This window comes from Amblyomma mixtum, chromosome 10, assembly GCF_055824585.1.
Source record: "Amblyomma mixtum isolate Tamu chromosome 10, ASM5582458v1, whole genome shotgun sequence".
Lineage (NCBI taxonomy): Eukaryota > Metazoa > Arthropoda > Arachnida > Ixodida > Ixodidae > Amblyomma > Amblyomma mixtum.
This window is the reverse complement of record NC_143021.1, coordinates 179,261,629-179,287,685: the sequence shown is the minus strand read 5'-3', so window position 1 is coordinate 179,287,685 and position 26,057 is coordinate 179,261,629. Positions and strand designations below refer to the sequence as shown.

Sequence of the window (26,057 nt, the reverse complement as noted above, 5' to 3'; positions counted from 1 at the left end):
CCTTTCTCTCCACGCGCGGCGGCGACGAGGGACAAAAATAGCCGCGGCTAGGGAGCCAGCGCCTGCGGCCGCTCTTCCCTTTCCCTCCCTCCCGAGCCCGCTCTCGCACCGCTTAGCGTGCCTCTATGCATAGCGGTAGTGCCGCCCTGCCGTAATTGAGAAAAAGGAGAACAAAACAAAGAGCGCACATCCAAGCGCGTCACCCCCACCCCCCCTTCCCAACTCCCCAAGTAGCGCCCCCTGGCGCCCGACACCCATGGAGCAGCGGTGGCGGCGCCTGGTGAGGGCGCTGCAGGCAGCAGCGGGACGAAGACGGCGGCGGGCGGAGTGGCAATGAATGATGCCGAAAACAAAAACAACGACGCCAACAATGCACGAATGAGACGGGCACAAAACAAAAGCAACGACTGAGCGCATCAAAACGGAGCGTGTTCTTGCCGCTGCGTGCGGCCGCCGCACTAGGGGTGCGAGCGACGTCAGGGCTACAAGAAAGAACACGCGAGCGCCATTTAAAGCCCAGCTGACTGCAGCATCGCCGCCAGATAATATTCCAAACATATTTAGCAATGTTGTCCAGTTCATTTGTTTTAGACATGTATACAAAACTTTCACCGCGATATGTCCAAGCTGGGGTGACACGAAAAACTTCTGCCCTATATTTCGGATTATCTGCAGCAGACTAGTAAAAATATGCATCCAACGTTTACACGGATCGACTAATGCCTTTAACAAATCTTTTTTTGCCAGCAGCTATTCAAGACTGGAATCAGCTTCCAGACTCTGTTGTAACTGAATGCGATCCAGTTAGGTTTAAATAACGTCTGATGTCTTATCTTGCTGTATAAATTGTTTCATTTTCCCTTTCGTGACATTATTTCTATTTGTGTTTTTGTTGTCTGTGTTTTCTTTTATTAATTCTTATCTTCTTTTCCTCCCCACCAATGTGAGTCAAGTTGAATGTACTACTTACTACTCCCTCCCCCCACCCCCTATGTAATACCCCACCAGGGAATTTAAGGGTCAAATAAATTATGATAATTATGATGATATGCGTTGATCACACTGCGGTATGTTGTTTACCGACGCAGCCGTACGGGATAAATAAAGTTACGACTACAAGCTGCATCGAGGAAGGAATAACGTGAAAATGTTCTACGAGCACACAACAAGCATATGGAATCGCTGCCGAGATCCGAGAGGGCGGAACGGTGCAAGGCGACCCCGTTTGCAAGCGCTGCCGCAAGTGCCCGACACCAATTCCAACATTCAAACAAGCAGCGACACGGGTGGAAGGTTAGCTCTCTCTGAACACGCTACAGCAGCGGGGCAGATAAAAAGTCATCCCACGAAGATAAACGGCCGTCAACAACAGCAAGGGACGAGTGGCAACCGACGTGTGGACGGCAAAGAACAGAAGTGCGGATAAATACGAACGACGCTAACGAAGCGCGGCGACAGTTTTCAGGCATTCGAACGAAATGACACGCGGATGCTGCGTAGAAAGGAAAATAGACGGGTAATGAATAGATACACGGGCCACGGAGGGAGTGCGAAAAAAAAAAATTCGCTGCGGCTTAGCTTGGTTAAGCCCGGTAATTGCGAAAGCAATATCCGTAGCTACGCCATGGTACAGCTGGTAGTGTAGCTGGTGGTGGTGCTTGTGGGTAGACTTGTGGTGATGCATCGGTTATACAATCCAATCCAATGTAATGCAATGTAATGTAATCTAATATAATTTAATCTAATGGAATGTAGTCTAATATAATGTAATCTAATATAATTCAATCCAATCCAATTAAATCTAATCCAATTTAGTCCAATCTAATCTAATGTAATATAATCTAAGGCCGCCGGTGGTGGCACCGCCACTACTCGCAGACGGCGCGAGATGGTCGCCCAGCTCTTCGGCGTGACGTCACACAGAGGTCATGCGAAAGGTCATTTCATGTGCACAGCCGTCGCACGGCAAAGGCTTGAAAGTGCAAGTAGTACAGCTTTCGCTTTAAAAAGAAAAAAAGAAAACGGAGAGAGATGCTGGAAACAAAATGCCGCGCAAAGCAACCGGGATGCACGGCAGAAGTGTCGGCAATTCCGTGGGAAGCACAATTTTGGAAGCCAGGCAGGGCTCGGTGCTTGAAGACAAAATAATGCGGCCAACAGATTCAAGAAGCCGTCGACGGTACACAGCCCAGCTGCACAGCGCCACCGCCACAAATCACACGCAAACATCGTTCTGCTTGTGACCAATCGGCCCATGTACAGTTACTCCTACCCCCCACCCCCCCCCCCAAAAAAAAAAAAAAAATTAACAGGATTGCACTTAAGTCTGCTTAAGAGCGGAAATACGACAGCCTTTTCTTTTCCTTTTTTTTTCCTCCCTTAATTTCTTGTTTCTTTTTTGTTTGTTTTAATCTGTTTTGTTTTTCATTTTTATTTTTCATTTTGTGTTCATATCACTGCGGCGACCCTCACTGTAGCAATGTGAAAGCAAAACGTCCACATGCTATATCGACGCCACGGCTATTCTGACGTCTAAGCGTGCTCTTGGCGTTTAATTAATTAATTACTTCACATCAACCAAATTTGGAATTTAGCGGGATCTTTTTCACACACTACCTAATACGATCAAACTTTTTTTTTTCATATACGTTTATAGAAAGACATGAACTCGCAGACAAAATTTGTGGACACTTTTTGATGACGCGTACATAGCCATATAATGCTCTAGAATTAAAAATATCGCAGAAAAAGAAAAAGAAGAAAAAGGACAAAAATTATGAAGGGCTCAAAGCGAATGAATGGCCCGTACTGCGTGCAAGCTGGAAGGCCCCGTTTATGACAGCCGAGAGATTGCATTTTTTTCGCGCCATATTTTTTTTTTTTCACATAATGAGCGGGATAAAAGGGTTCAGACATGCTTTTTGAACGTGGTGAATCAACCGGCACAACCGTTTCACCACGCGGCGGTAACCATCAGAGCGAAATAAAAGTATTCGACACATAGCGCGGGATTCTATTGCTCCAAAAGTTGTTTTATTGCGAAAGCAATACTACTTGCACTTTCACGCCTTTGCCGTGCCGCGGCGGTGACCACCATTGACCTTCATTTGACCTTGATTGCATTAGATTGGATTGGACTGGGATTAGATTAGAGTAGATTACATTGGATAGGAGTGGATTGGATTTAATTGGATTGGACTGGATTGTATAACCGATGCATCACCACAAGTCTAACCACAAGCACCCCCACCGCTACACTACCAGCTGTACCATGGCGTAGCTACGGATATTGCTTTCGCAATTACCGGGCACAGCGAATTTTTTTTTCATTTTCCCTACCCGCATCGAAACCATGCCCGCGATTCATCTGGCCGCGGCGTCACTTCGACGCTATCCCGTCGAGGCAGGCGGACGACAGCCATCGGCTAATGCACGCTATCAATGAGAGGAAGCGTCAAAGAGCAGCAATTCAGAGCACTATCGCTGTTAGACATTGTTTGCGGGGTAGCGACTGGCGAAACGCGTATCGACACCGGTTTCGCAGAGGTGTCGGCATCTCAAGATCGCACGGGGCATTCTACCCCAAGGCAAGCAGGAGTTTAGAGTTACGACATACGACGCCGTACAACATGGAGGATGAATACGCCTCAAAAAGGTTTGGTTTGGTTTATTGGGGTTCAACGTCCCAAAGCGACTCAGGCTATGAGGGACGCCGTAGTGGAGGGCTCCGGAAGCCAAGGCGTTGCTTGTAACCTGCTTGTCCGTTTCGTGACATTAGAGCTTCAGACTCAATCCTTCCCCCCATCATGCAGACGATCTGTATCAGCTTCCAGCTGTACCGTACCAGACAGTGCGATACGCGAACTCGTGACCAGGTCGTCTCGCTAACCAGTTCGCACTCGTGCAGTGCGCGTATTAAAATACGGTTGGCATGCGCCACAGCAGCCCTTCCAAAAACTTTTTAGACAGTCTATAGACTTCTGTATATAGTCTATACGCTCTCTATAGACAAACCTTACAGAGTAGTATATAGGCAATACAAATGCTACAGTCTGTAGATTTATGGCCATACACTTTTAGTAGACTTGTTTATAGACAGTCTATAGACTATCAGCAGACAAAAAGAAATTCTATAGGAAGGCAATAGAGTCTATGTGAAGTCTATAGAACTGTCTGTGGACCATATTTATAAGTGAGCAGCGCCGGGCTCCGGGCCTTCATGAAAGTATGCTTGTCAAAGTGCGGAAGGAGGTCTGGTTCCACTCCGGGTTCCTGGAGCTTTGGAGTCGGCCGCCTGTGATTTGTATATACAGCCTCCGGTAGAACACTCTCTGGGTCACTCTGACCCGCTCACACGGAATGGTTGTTTGTGTTGACACATGCGTTTTCAAGCTCCGGTTGCCTCGTTGGCACACTGCCAGGATGGCCAAGTCGGGCTGTTTCTGTGGCGTGTGCAGCCGACCTCGGTCATAGCACCACGCTGCGGCCCCTTTGTTATAGGTAGGACTCTCGACCCGAAGCGGTGGGCGGAGTCGACCAACGCGTGGAGTGCCTTTCAGCCAGCTCCGTGGAGGCTTTGCTTTCGCTTTATTTAGTTGTTTAGGTTTCCGGGAATAATTAGTTTCATTCGCAGATAATGTAGCCGCAAAATAAGCCCGCAGAAATAAAAATACGCGCGGACTATTTGCTTCTACGGATTACTACGTATTACTCCGTCGATGGCAGAGCGGCAAGCCGCCACGGGACTGGGTGAAAGGCACTCCACGTGTTGGTCGACTCCGCCCACCGTACGGGGAGAATCAAAAAAAAAAAAGGCGGGAGCCGGACCTTAATTCCATTTAATTAGGGAAATCGGCTGCACAGGGCAATAAGTCGAAGTTTCTAAGAATGCTCGGAACGTGTAGATCGTGTTCCCGCGGCAAAAATACGAGTTCAGGTTCCTCTTTACTGCACCTTTAAGTTGCATCCGACTACAGGAACCGGTAGCCGGAGCAAAGGAAAGGACGGGCTGCGCCGTACGAACACAACACAACAACACAGCAGCGCATTCGGCGATCCGACAGGATGAATCGTACTATAACCGCACACAGATCCCCCCCCCCCCCCCCCCCTCTCTTCACGGGCTCTATCTCATTGAAAACCCTCGCCGCCGCCGGGCCTCACGTCTGCCTGGCCCGCGTTATCGCACTTCCCAGCGCGCCTGGCACGCGACCGTCAAAATACTACACTAGGCGACAGAGTAGAGGCATTTCCGAAAAGCGCGCCGCCGCGGGGGATAAGGGGGGGGGGGGGGGGGGGGGGAAGCGGCGCCGTCTCGCCGCAGTGCCGCCCAGTTCAATGGCCGCTCATAATTGGGCTCGCCTATACAACACACACCGCCGCCGTCTCTCGAACACAATGAATGCCCCGCAGGCAGGACGAGGCAGCATGAATGGCATTGTGCACTATACTACTACTACCACCACTACTACCGCTACGCAATGCAGCTTGCATTACAAAACCCGACCGTGCCAGCCCGAGACAACGAGTATGGTTATAAAACTACGTTTCCTCCTTGGAGTAGGGCTTTTCGTAATAGCGGCCGTCCTGTCTTTTCGCACCGGTACGCTTACAGTGGGTAGAAACTAACCCATCGCCATCGTTAGCCTTGCTTACGTCTACTGCAGGGCAGAGGCCATTCCCAACGATCTCCAATTAGTCTCCCTGTTCCCACTGTATCCTAGATAAAGAATCCGGCAGAAACCAACCACAGCCCAGAAATTAGACATACTAGTACTGATTCATTTTGGTCCGAGACTGTCTTCCCAAGCATTTTTGAACCCTGAAAAGCCGAGTACCAGGTCGGGGAAAATCTTGTACTCATGAGGAAATCGGTGGGTGCCCCGGCGGCCCTGGGGATCGAACACTGCACTTCCCGAATGAGAAGTCGGATGCTCTATGCACAAGTCCACTGGTACGGTCAGCTTAAACGAAGTTTAGACAAAGCTTAAGAAACACACAAACTTTTACATGATGACACGAACGCAATATATCAACATATATTTCAGGTACAGACCGGAGAGCTCTTAAGGAAGCCAAAGGGCAAGAAGTAAAATACAAATTTTGTGAGGGGGGAACGGCGAGGGAGGAAAAACAAAAATGAGGCCATCTGCCCACATCTGCCTGTAGAATCCCGTTCTGTTGCTGGCCTCTTCTGAAATGGCGCATACTAAGGAGAAGATATTAGGCAAAACTTTCCGATGAGTAGCGAAGGGGGTTACTGTAAAGGTTTAAAAAAGGCGAAGGCACAAGTGAACATGCACAAGTGAACAATATGAGAATGAAAATGGGTGAAGACTGTGTAGAAAACAATTCTAAACCAGACTATCTTCTCCCTATTATCTCTTTTCTTCCTATTCTTACAAGTTCACGTGAATAATTAGGGCGGTGAACGCTGTACGCGGTCATGTGTTGGTCGAATGTCCAGGAGAATCCTCTAAACATCTGACCAACACATGTGTACAGCGTACGTTCTCAAAGGCACACGGCTGTTGTACTTTGTTGCTTCGCAGGTGCGCTTAGAAACCAAGATGGTCATCCGGTCAGCTCTGATGTTCAGGGGGAAAAAGTGTTGTCGCAAACGCAGAGCTGGGTCCGCGAAAGAATTGACGGACGGTTAGTCCGTAATGCGAAGTTCGAGAGCAGCTCTTCACACGCCACCTTCCACCGCTGGAAGGTGGCGTGTTACGCTGCTAGCTCCCCTACGAGATCTTCACTTGGCAGTCACCTTTCAGGTGGCGCTCTGCTACTTGGACAACCGGTTACGCCGACAACGCCAACAACGCAGGACGAAGGAACGGGCGATAAGAGCTGCGCTCCAAAACCTGGGGCGCGCAAGACCAAGAATGCATTTCTCCCTTGAAAGACAAAACGCAGCCGTCATCAACTGCATCCGGTGTTCACCAACGACTACACTGTTACGTGCGCCAGACAGAGAGCAGGGCTGCGGTCCTGACTCAGCGGTGAGCTATGAGGATCTCACTGAGCTGCCGACAGTGGGGCGGGCCGAGCTGGCTGAATAACCCAGTCGCGGCATTCCTTTTACGAGAGACAGCCGTCTATTCCGCACGCGTACGAGCGCGAGGATTGCGTTTCTTTCGAGCACATGCGTGGGAGGGGGGAAGGATGAATGGATGCGTAGGCGGAGTGGAGGAAAGTGTGGCAGCGACTGCGTCCTCATTGAACACACGAAAGGTGCTGCTGTTGTCTGCATTTGCGCCGTAAAGCAACGTGCATGGTTGTGCATTACGCGCGTTTCGCCTGCCCTGATATGTCGGAGAAGCAGGAGAGAACAGCCGGAAAAATGACACAGCGACCGCCTCATTAGATACTAGAGAGGTATTTTATAGCACGATCCCCGCTCCGCTACCGTGATCCGCCAGCGCGCGTCACGAGTGCGTACGCGCTGATTGGTCCAGACCGAAGCTTGCCGGCACCTGGCGCCATCTGGCGTCTTTAGGACGATCTACACATGCACAGCCATGGCCTCCGCGATCGGCTCCGGCGGCGCTAACGCTGCGCACTGCTCCATCGCGGAGGCCACGGCACAGCTCCGACCCGAGGAAGTGGATCACGGTAACGTATCACGGATTGCGCTATGCTATGACTCTACTTTTAGCACAGCGCGTACCTCTGCTGCTTACCGTGCCCCGCAATGCGCACGCGCTGACTGGTCCTGACGCGGAAGGCTAGCACGGTGTTGATGGGAACGTGGCGCCATCTAGCATCCTCAGGCCGATATCATCATGATCTCTATCATCATCATTCCTCAAAAATAAAATACATTATGGAGAGGCGTTCAATCCACTTTACGCTCGGGACCATGACACCACAAACAGCGCTGCCGCCAGCAACTAGATCTTCGCCTTGATAGCGGAGCCTTCGAAAGCCCGAACTGCGCGCTTCCGCTCCCAGCGCTTAGGTTGCTTTATAGCGTAAGTCAAGCCGATAACCATTCGGACGGAAATTTACGGAAAGTTCGCCCAAGTTTGCCGAGACCGTGAGCTAAAAGCATCTGACACTTTAAAAAAAAAAATCCACGCGGGATCGGTTAGGCGCAGCAACTTGTCTCGCTTCTCAGTGGACACCGCAACTGCACCGTGAGGGAAGGGATGAAGCGAGGAGTAAAATCAGACAGAGAGAGGGAGAGACAGAGAGAGGGAGAGGAGCCGCGCAGTAGAGGTCTTCGCATTTATTTCGACCAACTCACGCGTTTTTGTAACATGCACTGAAATCACACATCACACGGTTGCGTTTTTGCATTTCACCTAATCTAAATGTGGGGGTCGCGGCTGGGGTCCGATCTTGCGAACTCGTGCTGCTCAGTAGCCGAATGACCGATGCTAAACGCAACAGGACTGGATCCTTTTCCCCGTGACGTGAAGGGTGCAGCGGAGCAGTCAACGAAGTTATCGGCGGCCTGCAAGGGAGACAGCTCTCCCAGTAGTGGGCTGCGACACTCTGACGGTGACCGCCAAAACTACGCAGAAGGCTAACAACAAACAAACAACACGAGACAACAGCCTTGTCACTGTTGTGTCGTGTCGTGTGCTGTTTATCTTGTGTGGATGTTGACACGGAGGCTGTCACTTCGAGCGCAAATCCCCCCCCTCCCCGGCTCCCAAACACCTCTACAACTAACTTATTTTTCTATGCAGGAGCTTGAGTAAAGTTTCTGAGGTTGGGCGCGTAGTCAAGTCGTGACGCCATATGACGTCAGTGCTTCCCTGACGCAGTGTACGCGCATAGCTCGCAACCTACAGGCGCAGCGTGCGTGAATTGCGGCGCCTGTAATCGCCTCTTTTTTTTTTTTTTGGGGGGGGGGGGGGGGGGGGGGCTGCGGGGAGAACGTGGGGGAGCTTAAGCTTCGCCTCTGAGTGTGGAACGTGACAGCGTCTTGCAACGCTGCCAGGGTGTCCACAGCACCCCATCGCCCGTTCGGCTCTACGCCTTGCTTGTCGGTGAATTAGTTTTTGAGGAAAGGAAATGTATCTGTCTCGCACGTCTCGGTGGACACCTAAACCTCACCGTAAGGGGAAGGGAGGAAGATGGTAGCGAACGAAGACACCGTATTCACTAGGCGTGCCTTTGTTCATTCCAAACCATCGAGCTGGCATGGCGGAGTGATTAGCTTGCTCGTCTCGCACCCCTGGTTCGTTTCCCAAACTCGATCAATTTCCTAGTCGGTTTTATGTATTTATTTTACTGGGAGCATCACTATACCATCCCTTTACTTGGTTGCATGGTTACTAGCCAAAGTACAATTGGCCCCGTTTGAAATTCGCGCACTGTGACGTCACGACCGTTTCGACCAATTAAGAAGCGTGGCATTGCTGTCTCGACAACTCCTGCTTACAACGATGAGGCATTAAAGGCTTCCGCCTTAATACCTATCTTTAATAATTGCGGAACACCTTGGAGGGAAACACCCGGTAATGTCACGTGCCCGGCGACGACAGGCACGGCAGACGGCGCCGCACGGACGACAGACAAGCGCGCTGACGCTCAACTCACAAGCGAACTCTCTTTACTGGGCGACCTTGGGGGCCGCGCAGAAAAGTAAACAACCCGGCGCCGGTGAAAGCAGCGGGGGGCGCCCGGCGGTCGCCGGTGCGACCATGCCCGTTGCTCGGGGGCCACGCTCAATTAAAAGGTGACAGCAACCGACTGTCGAGATAAGGCGCCTGAGACACCGGCAACAACCTCCGACCATCGGAGAAAGTGCCGCGGGTGATCATTACCGTTCCAGAGCACACTGGCCGCGTAGCAAACAAAAAAATGATAATGCGGCAGGCCGCCGGCGATAAAACAAGGAACACGGAGAAAACAGAAACCGCGTTCCTAAAGCGCACGCGTGCAACAATCCGCAAAATTAAAAAAAAAAAAATTCTCACCAGGTTCACACCTGGGCGACAACTATTGGAGCGTTATATTCTCCACGCGACCTAACAACTTGACAGGACTCGGAGAAAAGCAGCTAGGCCACTTTATTTGCATTTCTAATGTGATTAGAAGGCCCATGGGTCCAAAATGCGTCATCGGACATAAAATTCATCTAATCGCTGGAGAAAAGTGACGTCATCAGACAAGAACATTCCTACTGGCTGGAGGAAAGTGATGTCATCAGACCGAAGCATTCTCATTGGCTGGATGAAAGTGACGTCATCAAACGGGAGCATTCCCGTTGGCTGGATGCAAGTGACGCCATCAAACGGGAGCATGCCCATAGGCTGGGGCTGTGACGTCATCAGACCGGAAGTCACTTCCGGCAGGGGCACCACCAGCTACTAATGCCATCGCAATGCCGACGCAATGGAATTATGTGCCACTGTGAACTTTTTTAAAGTTGAAATTTACCGACACAAAAGCAGAACCCATGATGAGTAAATCGATTTTATGCCCTTTTCTGACCACGCTGACTGTTTGTACCGCATCAAAATACTCCTTCACTCCAGAGAAAATTCGAATTCATAATTTTCCGCACCCCGATACAAGCTCGTGACGGCAAGATTGAAAAGGGCTCCCTGATCACAGTTCGGAAGTGAATGAATGGCCGCGTAGCCCAGCCTCGGAGATCCGCGCCCCAAAAAACTGCCTTGACATCACCGCAGTTTACTTGCGAGCATGGCCGGTGGCGGCAGTACCAATCTTAATTTTTTTTTTTTTTTGGTGTGTTTCCTAGTTTACAAAAGCTCAGTTTTTCAGTGAAAGTATAACCTCGACGTGATTAGAACGAAGCCATTGTCGATACAGGGCAGCTTCAATTAGCACAGCGCGAACTCCGCTTTATCTACCCACCTCTTACTAACAAATTAGCTTAATATTCCCCTTATCAATAAAGCCACAATTAACAACACTCTTTGATGTGACGCAATGCCTGCAGCTGTTACCAGCAGTTTTTCGCCGACAAACATGAGAACAGTTTTTTTTTCTCAGTCAAAGTAACAGTGGTGGTCCCGTCACATACTTTAGCGATTTTACTCAATAATACATATTACTGCATGTTTTACGCGTTTATCCTGTGTATTACTTTCTCTTTTTTTTTCCCCTTCGCATACCCTCAGTTTATTTTCATGTGTGTACGGTGTCTCTTCTATCTTGAGTGAGCACAGGCCACGGAGGATGCCAGGCTGTTGACAGGCACGCCCCCCCCCCCCCCCCAAAAAAAAAAAAAAAGACCTAAATAAGCGCTTATTTACTCTGTCCGCAAGGCGCACATAATCAACGCCACTTCGCGCTGAAGTCACAAGTTTTATCTCTTCCATGGCAAAGCATCTGCAAGAAGTCACCTAATGGCACTCCTTTATTTTATGGTTTATGGGGGTTTAACGTCCCAAAGCGACTCCGGCTATGAGGGACGCCGTAGTGGAGGGCTCCGGAAATGTCGACCACCTGGGGTTCTTTAACGTGCACTGACATCGCACAGCACACGGGCCCCTGGAATTTCGCCTCCATCGAAATTCGACCGCTGCGACCGGGTACGCACCCGCGTCTTTCGGGTCAGCAGCCGAGCGCCGTAACCACTGAGCCACCCGGCGGCTCCTTTATTTCAGCCACATATATTTTTCATGTTCCACTTTGAACAAACTCCTATTTACTTTCCCTTCATGGGCTCTGCGGCGCTGTGCACTATTTCCTAATAAAAACAAAACAAATCTTTTTCGACAACTCCAACGGCTCAGACACAGACTCGAGAGAGGGGGGGGGGGGTCTCTGCCGTTCTGCCAAAACTAAACCTGATAACCACTGAAATCCGGACAGCATCGGGGTTTCAGAACAGCCACGGCGGACTTTTACTGCATTAAGTCGAAGTATGAGTACGAAGAGGTCTGAGGGTTGGTAGACGAGAGTTGATAGATCAGAGCAGTTAGGGGTAGACGGTGAGTAAAGTAACGGTTAACCCATTCGACCAACCGCCAGTCCGACGGTGGCCGCGACGAGCAAAGCAACCACGGCGCTTCCCTGACGAAACAACCGAGCTGTGCGAGCAACATACCGCGCGCACATCCCATCTCGCAGAGGGTCAGGGTCAATGAAGCGACCGAGCCGAACGACGCTGCGCAAAAAGCAATACGCGCATCGTTAGCGAGAAGTGGGCGATAGCCCTGGTGCTCTAAACAGAAAGGTGTAAAAAGGGAGTAAACTCATCTAGCGCACCCTCTTTTATAAAGGGGAGTGATGTATGTGAGTTCACTCCCTTTTTTACACCCATATAGGGGCATATTCGTGTTAGTTTACTTCCTTTTTACACCCATATAAGGGCGTATTCGTGTTCAGCGGTAGAGCCCGATCCGCAAGAGGAATTTATTTTCGCGCTCAGGCACAATGGGCACACAGTACCGATGGGCACTCAACGACAATCACCGAATGCAGTTCTGTACTCTCCAAAAAAGGCACACAGTACCGTTCAGTAGTCTCGCAAAAGCACTCTCGGTACTTCAGGGCAAAAAGAAAAAAAAACGGTACGGATTTTTAACGTCGTTAAACCGAGTAGATGTGCGAAAGCGTGTGTATGGCCTAGTTGGCTAAACCTGGTTAGTTATTTTATTCCTGCATGGTGCTAGGTTTTGTACAGGTCACTCTCAAGGTCACCCTTCCGTTAGCTACAGCCGGCGCGACACTCCTCCGGACTTACCCGAGCTTCCTCCAATAGACGATATGCGAAATTGCTTGGCGGTCTGGCAACACCGCGCCCACAACTTCCGGTTTCCATCTTGGCGCGGTCGAGCTCGTCGAGCTGGTGCATCGTTTGCTATGCGTACTTTCTTCTTGCGAGTGGAATTTCAACAGGCAAGCTTCAGCTGCTGCGTTGTTTTCACAGCTGATCTTTGACTAAATGTAGGTGCTTTCAATAAGCGCCAGCTTACTCCTACCGCGTCCTCAGCTTCGCTTGAAGTCTGGCGCTGATGATCGCAATAATCCGCACTCGAAGTGGGTTGGAAAGTCGAACAGTGACCGTGTGCTGTTGTCGTTTTAATGCTCGCATTAAAGCACCAGTTCAAGCATCACGCATTATCATGGCTATTTTATTCCCAGGTGGACGCGAATTTATCTGGTAGGGTAGCGAGCGGTTATTTTGCGGTGAGTGCGCATGTGTGTTGACAAACTTCTGTGACAGTGCGAACTTTCGTTCGCGCCGACGCCAGGAGCTTCGTGCATTGCAGTATAATCACACAAGACCCTCGACCAGCTGCGTAATTCGATTCCTTTACTGTAATGTACAATGCGCATCCGCGGTTTTCAACGTCACCGTTTCAGAGCCCGGCGTCGGTTGATTTTCGCCACAATTCGTTGAAACCGCGTCCTGTTTAAGACGCAGTCAGTCGACATCAACAAGAGGAAAGTAGGCATGCACATATAATTCAAAATATTGTAAGCAAAGACGCAGCTTTTTTTTTTTTTTCAGATAAGCACTGCCACCGCGGCGGCTTGCTTAGAGAAAGATGCTACAGTTGTAGGTGCATGCACGGACACGATACGCTGGTCAAGCTGTGTGTGCAGGGGCGAAATTAGCATGTTCGGTTGCTTCCGAAACTTAATTAGCTTACTCCCAAACTTGGACAAATGGCTTTGTTGCGAAGCAAGCTGTTGGAGCTTGCCACAACGATAATCAAATCTGATGGCCTGAAGCGTTTTCAGAACACTGTTGCACGTACTTTCTAGCTTAGACATGCGTCCCTCCGTCATAATAAAGTAGCTATATTATTCGCTTCTTTTTTTTTTAGATTTTCGTCGCCGCAGATATCGAAGGTATAGGAATCCTCAAGAAATAAACCATTCGCACCTCAGTTTTTATACGTAGGGTGTATTGCTTCACAAAGACTCCTTAACGCGCATAACATATGCGTATATGGTCCAGAGAGTTTGCTCGCCCTTCTAAAACTAATTGAACACGGGAAAAACTTAACTGAACACGTAGCAAACTAAGCAGTAATCGGCATATGGTTCTTCGAGTGAACTTATTTCGCCACGGCACAAGCTATTGGCCCGCTCAAAAAAATTACCTTCTCTATTACGTTGTTCAAATATGCGTCTATATATATTCACGCTCGACCGGAGAGTTGATATATGCACGAAATCGGCTTCTAATTTTGATCAGAGACAACAAAGGCTGTGGTTCTTATCTTAATTTAAACGCAAATCACCTCGAGAGATTTGTCAAAAATCAGCGCAGAAAGCGAAAGCTGCGCACTGATCCGCGTGCTGACACATGATACCTCGCATGGCGTTTTGTGTTACTAAAACGTTGGGACGGAGTAAAAAAATAGAAAAGTGAAAAGCTTGAACGCACCTAGTTCTGGCACGCATCGTAGTGTCTTTTCACAGTGGAGAGGGTAGCGCAACACTGCATCGGCATTTTACTTTTCAAACGAAGCGCAGCCGTTTTAACCCAACGCTGGGCAGCGGTTTCGTTTTCTGTACCGTGCCAACATGGAAGACTTAGTTCTCGCAGCGCCGAGAGATGGCGCTGCGCATTTCGCATATCGTCTATTGGCCGCAGCTTGGGCGACGCGCCTCCGAACTGACCCGAGCTTACCCGAAGTTACTCCGATGCTTCACACAAGATTCCTGGCTGGGATCGTGTTAAATAGTGTTTTAGCAATAAAACCGAGACTACCGTTTAGTACTCATAAAAAGGTTCTCATTCCGTGTACGCTACCGCCAATGCTACAGAGCACCGTTTAGTACTCTATGCCGCAGTCACCGAGTAGCGCTTGGTACTATACACCGCAAGCGGCGTACTGTGGTGACCCCGGGCGCTTCCTTTAGCGGCGGCGGCGGCAAACGTCCACGGATGGCGCGAATAACGACGTTTCCCTTCCGCCGAGGTCTCGACCGGCGCGCGCCGCAGGCGTAGTGAGCGAAGAACCGACGACCGAACGTGGCGCAACTCGGAGCGGAGGAATCCCGACGCCACCGCAATTGGGACGGCGGCGACGGCGGCCTTCGCGCCAGCAGTGCGACGGCTACAGAGAGAGAGAGAGAGAGAGAGAGAGAGAGAGAAAGAGCAAGCCCCGATGCGCGCATCACCAAAACAGAGGCCCCGGCCACGCTGACGAAGACAGGGGCTGTCCACAGCGCTTCGAAAACGCTGCCACGCAGCAGTGAGAAAGAAATCTGGAATCGCTGCGCACTTCTTCACTCAAGGGCACGAAGTCCACTCGGAGGGGGAAAAAAATAACAGATATAACGGCACAAGCACCCGACCGCGTGACATGAATCGCGGGCCGGTCAAACTTGGCCCGAGGTCGGCCAGACTGAGGAGCTTCTGGAATGGCGAGGCTGCCGCTGCGGCAGCATAGTCCGTCACTGCCGGATCACCCTCCGTCACGGCTCTTAACACCAGTGGCTCGTAAAAGCAGTCGCGTATTCACGTTAGCCGCCTCACACTCGGACTTCTTAAAAAAAAAAAAAAAACGCGGGATGGGAGCCGCATCGTTTCGACCAGACTTTGGCAGTCGCGGTCAGACTTCCGCGGCTGTCGGTTCACAGAACTCAAACTGAACCATACGAAGGAGCCCCAACAAAGCTGCACGTACAGTCCAGCCCGACTTTTAAGGTTATCACGTTCGTTATGGCTGAAACGGACCAAGATTTTTTTTTTCCTTGACGTGACGGTCACTTAGTCCGTAACAAACATGACGGCGCACGATAGGGGAATCCGCAGGCTAGTTACGCTCATGTATTCGTACAGCCTCCTTGCGAAAGCAAACCCTGTTATAGCAGTTTAATCCGATGAGGTAAAGCCCGAAGTGACCACCTTCAAATCTCGTTAGACTCAACGAGTCGAGAGCCAAGAACTGGCTTCAGGGACGGTACGTTCGTTTCCTTTTCTGTCCGGTGATCACGCGGTTTGGCCAGGCCACGGTCGTGCAACATCCAAAGCACTTCCGTTCAAGACCACGGCCGAAAGGCTGCTAGAGACGCTTTCGTCTCTGCCAGTGACGATACCGAAACTATGCCTAGCTTCAAACGCCGCGTTCTCACACACGTGACTCTGTGGCATGGCCCGGTACGGCACGGCACAGCTCGGTAAGGTGCGGTGCAATGCGGTACAGTACGCATCTATGAGGAATGCCACAGTGAAGTGTTCAGGGTAATTTTCGAGCGAGTGATACTCTCCGGCGCACAAATACGCGAACGACGCGCTTATAGCTGCTAAACACAGGGAGAGGGAGTGGAGGGGGGGCTTCGAATTAATTCCGACAACACCCGGGATTTCTTAACGTGCACCACAATCACCGGCGCCTTGCGGCGACCCGGACAACCCGGCCCTTACAAACATGGTCTATAGACAGTCTATAGACTTCTTATTGACTAATGACTTCTTATAGATATTGCTTTTTGTCTATTCATAGTCTACAGACTGTCTATACATAAAAGTCTACCAAAAGTGCATGGCCATACATCTATAGATTGTCTATAGACTGTCTATGGCATTTGTATTGCCTACAGACTGTTCTCTATGATTGTATTTGTCTATAGACAGTCTATAGACTTTATAGACAGAAGTCTATGGATACTCTATAGACATTCGAACTTTTTGTAGTGGGGGGGAAGCGCCGAGGACAATGCGAGAGCTAGGGGGCGACCGCGAAAGAGCTGCACCGCGGCGGAGAAGAAACTCGCCGGAGGCAGTGACAGTGACGCCAAACACCGACAACCCGCGGCGAACCCCTCGCGGGCGACGGAGAAGGTCGCCGCTAATGAGCTGGCGTCCTTCCGCTGACACGCGTTGTCACACGCGGGCGGCGCCGTCGTCGAACACTCCCGTGTGTCATTGCGGCGCGGCCTAAAGTCCCCTGGTATAAGTAGCTTTAAAATAAAATAAAGAACGGCTGAAGTAGCGACCTTTGTGTGGCCGACACCTTTCCACGTCCACCACACCCTTCCACAAGCGGTTCGCCGGTTGTTAGTGGCTATTTGTTAATAAAAAATAAAAATTGAACGAACAGGTGTTTCTAGCCACGGCAACTGCTATCGAAACCTGAAGCACCTGAGCTGCGGCTAGCGAGATTAAAAGGACAGGGAGAGAGGGAAAGAAAGGGTGGAGCGATAGAACAAATGATAGGGGATGGGCGGTAATACACACAATGTACAAATACAGGATATTGAAATATAAATGCATGTGGGCGGTTCTATGCACAAATACAGGATATTGAAATAAAAATACATGTGGGCGGTTCTATGTACAAATACAGGATATTGAAATAGAAATACATGTGGGCGGTTCGCCGGCGCTACTGCACGTTTCGGGGAGGCACTATGTGCACGCGCGCTTTGAGAGAATAGGCAGCAAGCGCAACGCGCTAATCGGGTAAAGTGGCTGTGACCGCGAATTTCAAGAGTGAGCAAGTAAGGGAGAAGGAAGTGGCGGATGCGCGAAGATTCTTGCAGGCTTGCGGACAAGCCTACCTAAGGACTTCCGGTAGAGATGGGTTTGCAACGCCGCGACATCATGGGCGTCATTCTTGATTCTTGTAGGCTTGCGGACAAGCCTACCTAAGGACTTCCGGTAGAGATGGGTTTGCAACGCCGTGACATCACGGGCGTCATACAGCGTCGGCCCAGGCAAAGCTTCCACAGCGCAGGTCGGAGAAGGTGGCGACAAGCAGATTTAAAAAGAAAAAAATTCAGGGGGCACTTTGGCTCTCTAGAGTGCTGCAAGGCGAAAGCCTTTCCTGGCCCACTGTTTGGCATTGACTGCGAGACTGTTTGTGCTGTACTAGTGCTTTATTTGACTACACACTTTGACTACACATTACAACTACACACTTTGACTGCCGACTTTGACTGCTTCTTTAGCACGACTCTCTCCCTGCTTCGATGAGTTCGGTTGTATTCATGGCTCTGTTCGCAGTAATGAGATATGTAATGAGGTCACCCACGGATGCCTTACGCCCCCTGTCGGAGCGGACAACTATTTTTGATTATTTGTCTAATCCAAAAAAAAAGGGCTTCAGGCATCCATGGGTGACCTCATTACTGCGAATCCGCGCACTCTGACGTCCTAACCATTTCGACCAGCCGAAAAGCGTGACAGCTCTGCTCACAACCTTCTGTCGACAACGATGGGGCATTAAAGGCTCTCGCCTTAAAAATTCGCGCCGGTTTCCGCCTTGCTTCCATGTCTCCATCATGGCGGCCACCACGATGTCGGTGCACTATGATTTCGGCCTGGCTAGAGGGGAGTGAAGCCAGTAGAACTTTAGACTTTTAGATCGAAGGGATGCGCGCTCCGGCTCTAGACCGGCCGTAACGTGCACACTCGGCACAGGCCACGCTGGAGGCGACGGCCCAGCCCCATAGTTTCGCATTATATTACCTAGAGGGAAAGCTGGCGGCTCTCCACTTCGTCCACCCCGGAGAGGCGCTCCGAAATACGAGACGAGGTCTCGTATTTCGCTTGGCTATTGCTGGGCATGCAACGCGGATTCAACCGTTGCAATGCGACTCTTCTCGAGACAAACCTCTAAGAAATGTTAAAGTGGAAAGACGGGCTAGTTGGTCTTGGTACGTAGAATGCATTTTTTTTTTTCAGCGCAACAAACACAGGACGAAGAAGGAGAGCACGCAAGACGAACGCTGACTTCAACTGATGGTTTATTGACACAAACAAAATATATACACAAGGTTACACAAGGCTACAGCTCAGCAGTCATGATTCCCTGCTCGTTTCCTGCTGCGATTATCTATGTATCATGTCTTATCCTTGTTTTTTTTGATGCCTTGAGTATATTTACCGATGTGTCAGAGCAATAAAATTTCAGTTGTTAGTCAGCGTCTGTGTCTCGTCTCCCCTTTCTGCGTCCTTGGTGAAGACTGCGCCGTTTTCGTGTGATGGAAAACTAACTAGCTCGTGATGTGCTCTTCAAGTGAAATAACCACAACACGCGCAATTTCTCGCAAAAAGTTTGTTCCCTCACATACTGCTCACCACTGTACATCCTTTAATTTCCGTAAAACGGGCAAGATGCTCGTCGAACCACATTTGGAAACGAACGCGAGCGTTTTCTGCCCGTATTCAGGACGTGCTGCTTATGCTAGCAGTGTACCTGCGTCGTTTCTCGAAAAAAAAACAACAACATAACAATACTGTAAAATTGCAGCGCAGCAGTCACAAGGACGAGACGAGCAGGACGCAAACACAAGCGCTGACTAACAACTGTGTTTTATTGCTCTGAGCCAGCCTATATAAGAACTAGGTACAAAACAACAAAACAGAAACCAACACATCACCTCACGCATTCGTGGCACGATTATCGGAATTGTCTCCCGTTCTTCCAATCTTTCGTCCTATCATTGGCGTTCAGAAATGACATTTCTTTTTCACTAAGGCGCACAGAGGGGTTGCTGACACACTTATCTGCGCATTTTGATATCGCCAGAGCTTCTGCGTCCTTCTCGTCTCGTCCTTGTTACTGCTGCGCTGCAATTTTCCAGTATGCAGAACCAACTAGCCAGTCACTATGTTTTAAGCAACGTAACAATAAACTGCGGTTTCACCGGACGTAGAAAACGAAACTACCTCGAAATCTGCCGCCTGCGTTCGAGCTTCGGAAAAAAAAAAGAAAACGATAAGCCTGGCGCTACCGGATGAGGCCCGAGAAATCGTGGACATAGTCAGCCAGCACACATCGCCGCGGAATTAGCTGACGTCTTTTTCTGCTCCCCCGAATGACGCACATGACCGCGGGAACAAAAACGTAAGATAGAAAACGTAAGATAGCTTCGGACCAACCTGCACACACATACTTATCGACCAACGGAGACAAATAGATATTCTCACAAAGGACTCGGTTCAAAGAACTCGAATATACAGCACTTATGACAAAGCCCTGCAAATAGCTCGACGTCCACCGCAGGGCGAAAATGTTCACGCGCAAATGAAGCATTCAGAACAGCCGACTGCCGAAGCACCTGTGTTGAAGTGAAACGATGCGTACCACACAAACCGGCCTGCGTATATAACACCCCTATTTGATCGTCCGTGATAGACTGCACTAACTGCTAGTTGAAAGGGTTGTTTCATGGCATACAGTGGAAGTAATCTGTGCAGTACTATTTCACAGCTACCAAGTCAATCGTCTAAGTAGCCGACTTAAGTGTCGTCATTTTGCGGCCTCGTATTCTTGCGGAGGCGTGTCAATTCCTCTAGGGTGCAAAGATTGCTGGTTTAATAGAATTAGTGCAGCGTCGGCCTCCGAGATTGCCGGTACTATACAACGTCTCATCTTTGGGACCTTCTTTCGGGGTTGCTTCCGTTATTCCCTCATCGACTATAACTGCCAGCAAACCCGTGAGAACCCAGTTTGCTTCCAGAAACTCGCGCAGTCGAGCTTATGGCAGTGTGACGTCACCATGCGCAACCCAGTTTGAAAACATTGCAGCTTGTTCTTCAGAGTCGATGCTAGGCCTAATGCGTAGTACGTCCATCTGGCTGCGGACAAACCCAGTCCCCCACGTACCCGCCGCTGACGATCGCGGTGCAGTGACGGAAATCGGGGAAAAAAAGAAATAATAATGTACAGGTTCGGACACGTTCGCCGAGTTTTCAGAGCCGTTAGCGCTGCCGACGATGCGAGACGTTCTCGCCTCGCATCCGTGGAATTGGCCATTTCCGCGTGCCGCGCGAAAGAAAAAAAGAGAAAGAAAAAACGCGAAACAACGCGACCAACCGACGAGCTCTCGCATTCCGTCGTTTCACAGAGACGCGGTGAGATGGCGCCCCCGTCCACCCTGCACGGTTCCCTACAGCGTGCTCGGGTGGGCAAGTTGCACGGCGGAGCGCAATGCAGCTAGCTCACGCTCACACAAGCGAAACCTCCCCGTGCGCTTTCGTCACAAAACCACGAACCAAGAACAGACACCTAAAATCAAAAACAAAATGACGTATATACGGAAATCTGCTGCCCAACATGCGTATACGGTAGCAAAAAGCAAGCAAACCGGACTTTTGATCCAACGAAACCCACTCGTTTCCTTTTAAAGCTAACGACGTCGGTCATGCTTCCTGAACTCCCACATGATTTCACACTAGCGCGTAGTTCACATCTAGCGAACTGTACCCCTCTGCCGGCGTCAAAAATACATAGGCCAGTGAGTTTGCTCTCGGGCCGTACCGTGCGGCTCCTTCTATAGCACCAGCGCTCCGAACCTACTTAAGTAAAGGGTAACCACAGTTTTAACCTTCCAAGCGGTTAGGAGTTCTTGGGCCGACACCCTTAAAAAAAACTTCGTCAGTCCACAAGCTATCTATATAGGAATGTCAAACTGACAGTGCTAGATAAATTTTTGCGAGGCCACAAGAGCCCCGCAAACGTGACCCCGCAGCAAAATCTTGAACAGCCAGTGCGCTTTTTGACAAAGAGCTACCCTTCCCACGCTGTGGAAATCGGCCCCATCAGCGGCGCGGATTTCGTATCGTGCTGCACCAGATAACCAACTCACTCAACGTATCTAATCCGCCGTTGCACTCGCGGTCGGCAAGCGATTGTCTGTCGCCGCGGCGGAAGGTTTGTCACGGGAGATACGGCGAGGCCAACAATCGCTCGCTACAGACAATCGCACGCGAGTCGCACGAGCGCCATGCCCAACGGATTAGACGCGTCGGTACTGGGCAGGCAGGCTGGAGTCACTGGATAATTTTTTTTTAAATGACTAAGGCAGGCCCGCGCAGATCGCCATCTTGGACCATGCAGAAATGACAAGAACCTCGCGTCACAAGAAGCACCATTTTTACAAAAGCAGGACAGTCATCACGCGCGTTCTGTCACTTCAAGATCGCGGCGGGGAGAAGCTAAAAACAAAAAAAAAAGTATGAAAAATAGATCAAGGACGCGCTGCCCAGATTAACATCGTGTAAGTTGCGCGTCAGCACTGCCATGAATCGCTTTAGGACCGCCGGCGCAACACAGGCCTTGCAGTCAGTGACTACCTAAATCAGGGGTTCTCAAACTGGGTTCCGCGGAACACAGGGGTTCCAGGGGGGGGAGGGGCTTTTGTAAGGGAGTTAAAATCTGACAACTTTACGACCTTCTCCAACCCCTCCCCTTTTCCACCGCCCATAGTGAACGAAAAAACCTCCTAAATGTTCCCTGATAGCATCAAAGAGAAACGAGTACTGACAACCTTCGGGTCGCCATGTTTCTTGCCGGCGCATATGGGCGTTTTGCAACAGCCCTGTTCTCATGCGCTTTGCGAGGTGAATGAAAAATCTAACACGACGCCGCGTCGTACGCGGGCCTTCCGAGTAAGGAAGTTGGACAGAGAACTGCAGACGCGCAAGGGCGCGACTACGGAAGCGCGGCGGCGCCCTCATCGCAAATCGGCGGCGGCCATTGTGGAATGGGGAAAAAAAAAAGAAAAAACGCGCCTTGGCGCCAGTTCTCATGGAGGCTACACGAGACAAACAGAAGTTCGGGAACCGATAATCGCTCGCTCCTCCGGATTCAACGGCTATAAGCGCGCAGATAAAAAGAAACAAGCGGCGCAGCAAACAATATCGAAACACCTGCCGTGCGCACGCGAGCAAGCCAAGGAAGGAAGGAACGCGGTCGGCGCCGATAAGAGCGCGCAGAGTTCGCTGTCGCCCCTCTGTCCATTATGTGCGACCGAAGCTCGAAGCGGCCGCATTTCTCGCCAACTGAAGTGCCGCTCAGCCGGTTGGCCCATAATGCCAGACCCCATTTGGATGCATACAACATGCGCATAAGAATTCCAGTTTGTTCTATCTTAAAAGAAATATAGACTCCTAACTTTTGGGAGCACTTTTCTTCTCTGTAATCAGGCGTAAGGCATTATTATACACGGATAACCACCTGGTACCCTCCTACGACAGCTAAAAAATTTATAATCAAATTTTCCTGACATGCTCTTTCGGTTTCAACAGCCGAACGGTGACTGTGACGTCAAAGAGTGGTTCTAGGTCACGTGAGGCATGGAAAAACTGCGATATAACCGCTGCCTCATCGTTTTAAATCACTACTGTGCTGAAACCAGCCTTCTTCAAGAGCCGGAATGACATGTGCAGAAGCACCAATTGCAGAAGCACCTTTCCACCGACAGTGGAAAGTAAAGAAAAGAAAGGTACTATTATTATTATTATTGTACAGCAGAATAAGGTGCTATCTACCATGTATGAACAAAATGACAAGAATTAGATCTGCAATAAACCTAGCCTCGCATCTCAGGTGGCCATGAAAATATGCACTACCTAGAAGGCAGTGGCTGCCACTCTCATGAAGATAACTTTCTCAGCCGGTGCTCATGGCCATTTCTGGACTAGTGCATTCCTGCATGCATTCCAAAGGAGGAGAACACTGACCTGGAGCTCGCACCAGGCGACGGCGACTCCCGTGGCAGTGTCCAGGCCCTTGTACACAGTCTTGAAAGACCCCCGGCCGATCTCCTCCTCGAACTTGAGGAACCGGCCGTCCGGCGACGTGTCCCTGGCCTGAACGTCCTCCTCCGCGGTGACCGAGGTGGCCGACGCGGCCTTCTCTGCAGCCGCTGCTGCCGCCGCCGCTGCCGCCGCACCGTCTTCGGGCTTGGCGTCCAACGCCAGCGCGTGATCACCATCGCGCACCATCACCAACACGGGCGGTGAAGGATCGGCGGCGGCGGTCGGCGGCACGCCGCCGCCGTCGCGCCCTTCTGTCCGTTCGTCCTCGCGGTGTTCGTCGGCAGCCGGCGCCGCTGCCGTCGGCGCCGGGGCCGCGGTCGGCGCGTACGGCTGGAAGGCGCCGTTCTCCAGCTCAGCTGCTCGCTGGGGCGCCGTGGTCTTGTGGTGGTGGCGGTGGTGCACCGTCAGCGGCACGTAGCGGAATGGCCGGGGCTCGGGTCGCGGCCGGGGGGTTGCCCCGGCAGCCGGCCGTCGGCCGGCGCCGCTGGCCGGGGTGCCATCGGGCGGCGTGCGCCGTCGCGGCGGCTGCTGCGCGGCAGAGGCGCCGCTGCTCGGCTGCTGGTGGCGCCCGGCGGCCGACGACGACGGCGACGCGGGCTCGCGCCGGCCGTGGCACGGCTGCCTCGCGGCGGCGGCTGACGGCTTGGACGGCGGGCGCCTCGGCGGCCCGGGCTCGCCGGACTCGTCGGAGGGCTGCTGCTGGTGCGTAGGCTGCGCGCTGCTGCTGCTACTGCTGGCGTCCTTGAGCTTGGCCGAGCCCCTCAGCATGTCCGGCGGCCGCAGGGACACACGGGCGCCCCGGGCATGGGACGGCTTCACCGCGGCCGGTCGACAGGCCCCACTGCGAGGAACCGCGCGGTCAGCAAAGCCCGTCCACGCGAACTTCTCGTCTTCGCGAAGACGCAGCTTGTGCAGGCTAATGACCCGCTCCAGAAATAAGTCAGAAAAGCGAGGTGCGCCCCCAATTTTACGGCAGCTCCACAGCAGCCTGTAACTACTACAGAAGACAAAAACACCGGTGGCGAGGCACCCTAGACGTTATGGCGGACTCAATTGACGGGCCGTCGACAGGGTTAGCGGACGTGGCGATGGAAAAACGTGCAGATAAGCTGAAGAAAGCTGTGGTGAACATTTTCGAACACAACAGCCCAGGATTAACGGAAACTAACGGTAATAAGGTATATCTCAGAATCAAGGGGAAAAAACGAAAACACTGTTTCCCGGAAAAATTTTTTCGGCTAGCCAGACTGCCACCGAAGGTATCAGTGCGTTGGGAAGTGTTACCACCGAAATCATAGAGACAATGCAGTTTCATATGGCGAAATTTACAGGGCGCCTCGGACACGATGTGCATCATCCGAAATTCTTACGATCAAAAACTCATGGAGGGAATAAATACAGACCTGATTCCCGACCACAAGTGTCCGCGCTCCACCGAAGCTCCAGTGTCATGCCACATGGTGCAACACAAGGAGATGTCGAATGCTGACGCGCCCAACAAGTTTGCGCATGTTTATATCCCTCTTTCGCGGTCAGCAAGAGAACGACTCCCGGGGCCACCCCTCGCCGTTCCCGGATTAGGCTAAGGTCAGGCGGCCCGTCCCCTTCCCTTTCCTGCCTCTCAAGAATGGACTTGGTTTTGTCCGATACCCCCTCGTCACGGCCCAAGGGGAAGTTTAAAGGCGGAGAGGGGAGTGGTTGGTAGATATGCATGGAATGCACAACAACCGCCGCTGTCAGCTCGCAGAAATACGCGGAAACACGACTCGGGACCACCATCGCAGTAGCACAGTCAGCGGTGATAAAGTGAACCCCTTCATTGCTGACGTGCACTTGTACAGGACAAGACGGGACCGACGGGACGGGATGGGAGATGTCAACGAAATGATAGTTGCTTCTCAGGAAAGGCAAGAGATAAAGTAAAGGGTAAAAAACGGGTGAGGAAGCTGCTGTGATCAACTGCGGCGAGTAGGTCAACGATGGTCACAAATGGCAACGAGCAGTCCTGATTCCCAGATTGCATTTAAATGTAATCTCCTGTGGTAACTGGGAGTATGGCTTTAGATACTTAAGAACAGGGACACCTCGTCGATAAGGGGCATAGCAGGGCAGAGTGCTACTGCAGAGTGCTATTGATTGCAGAAAGCTATTGAAAAGCCGAGATAGGACAGAACGTGAGCTTGTGGAGGCCTTCTATATCAAGAAGCGAGGTGATAGTTGTATTAGTGACACGTCAGTTGTTCTTTGCCACAGTGAAATGCTGTTTCTTGATGCGTATCTGTGAGATGTGATTGTCTGCGATCAAGAGCATGGATAAGGGCAAAGGCTATTTAAACGTTCCTCCCTGAATAAATCCTGTTGAAAGTGCAGCGCTCGTCCTGTTGCCTTCCTCGTCCGTGTCCCCGTTTTGCGCTCTCATGTCTTTCACGAATATGCACCAACAAGCCCAGCTTCAAGTACTTCATAGCAGGACGCCAGTGCGCATGCGCGATAAGGTGCCCCTATTCTAAATGCCCATTCCGGTCTTCTTCCTATCCGTCCGTCCTTTACGCTGAACCCTGGGATACATGAGAACTTAGCACGTGCGATCATAAGGCGATGCTTTGCTCTGAAA

General features: G+C 51.1%; 1 protein-coding gene across 15 annotated transcripts in view; it reads right to left on the bottom strand.

Moving 5' to 3' along the window:
• The window catches only part of LOC149327872 (uncharacterized), a 141,168-nt gene that overhangs the window by 89,892 nt on the left and 25,219 nt on the right, over positions 1-26,057 (bottom strand). For all 15 annotated transcript variants that reach the window (XM_089563558.1, XM_089563556.1, XM_089563562.1 and 12 more), the window contains exon 2: positions 23,366-24,284. In XM_089563558.1, coding sequence (XP_089419684.1) covers positions 23,366-24,211 — 846 coding nt within the window. In that variant the 5' untranslated portion in view covers positions 24,212-24,284. The remainder of the gene's footprint in view (positions 1-23,365; positions 24,285-26,057) is intronic.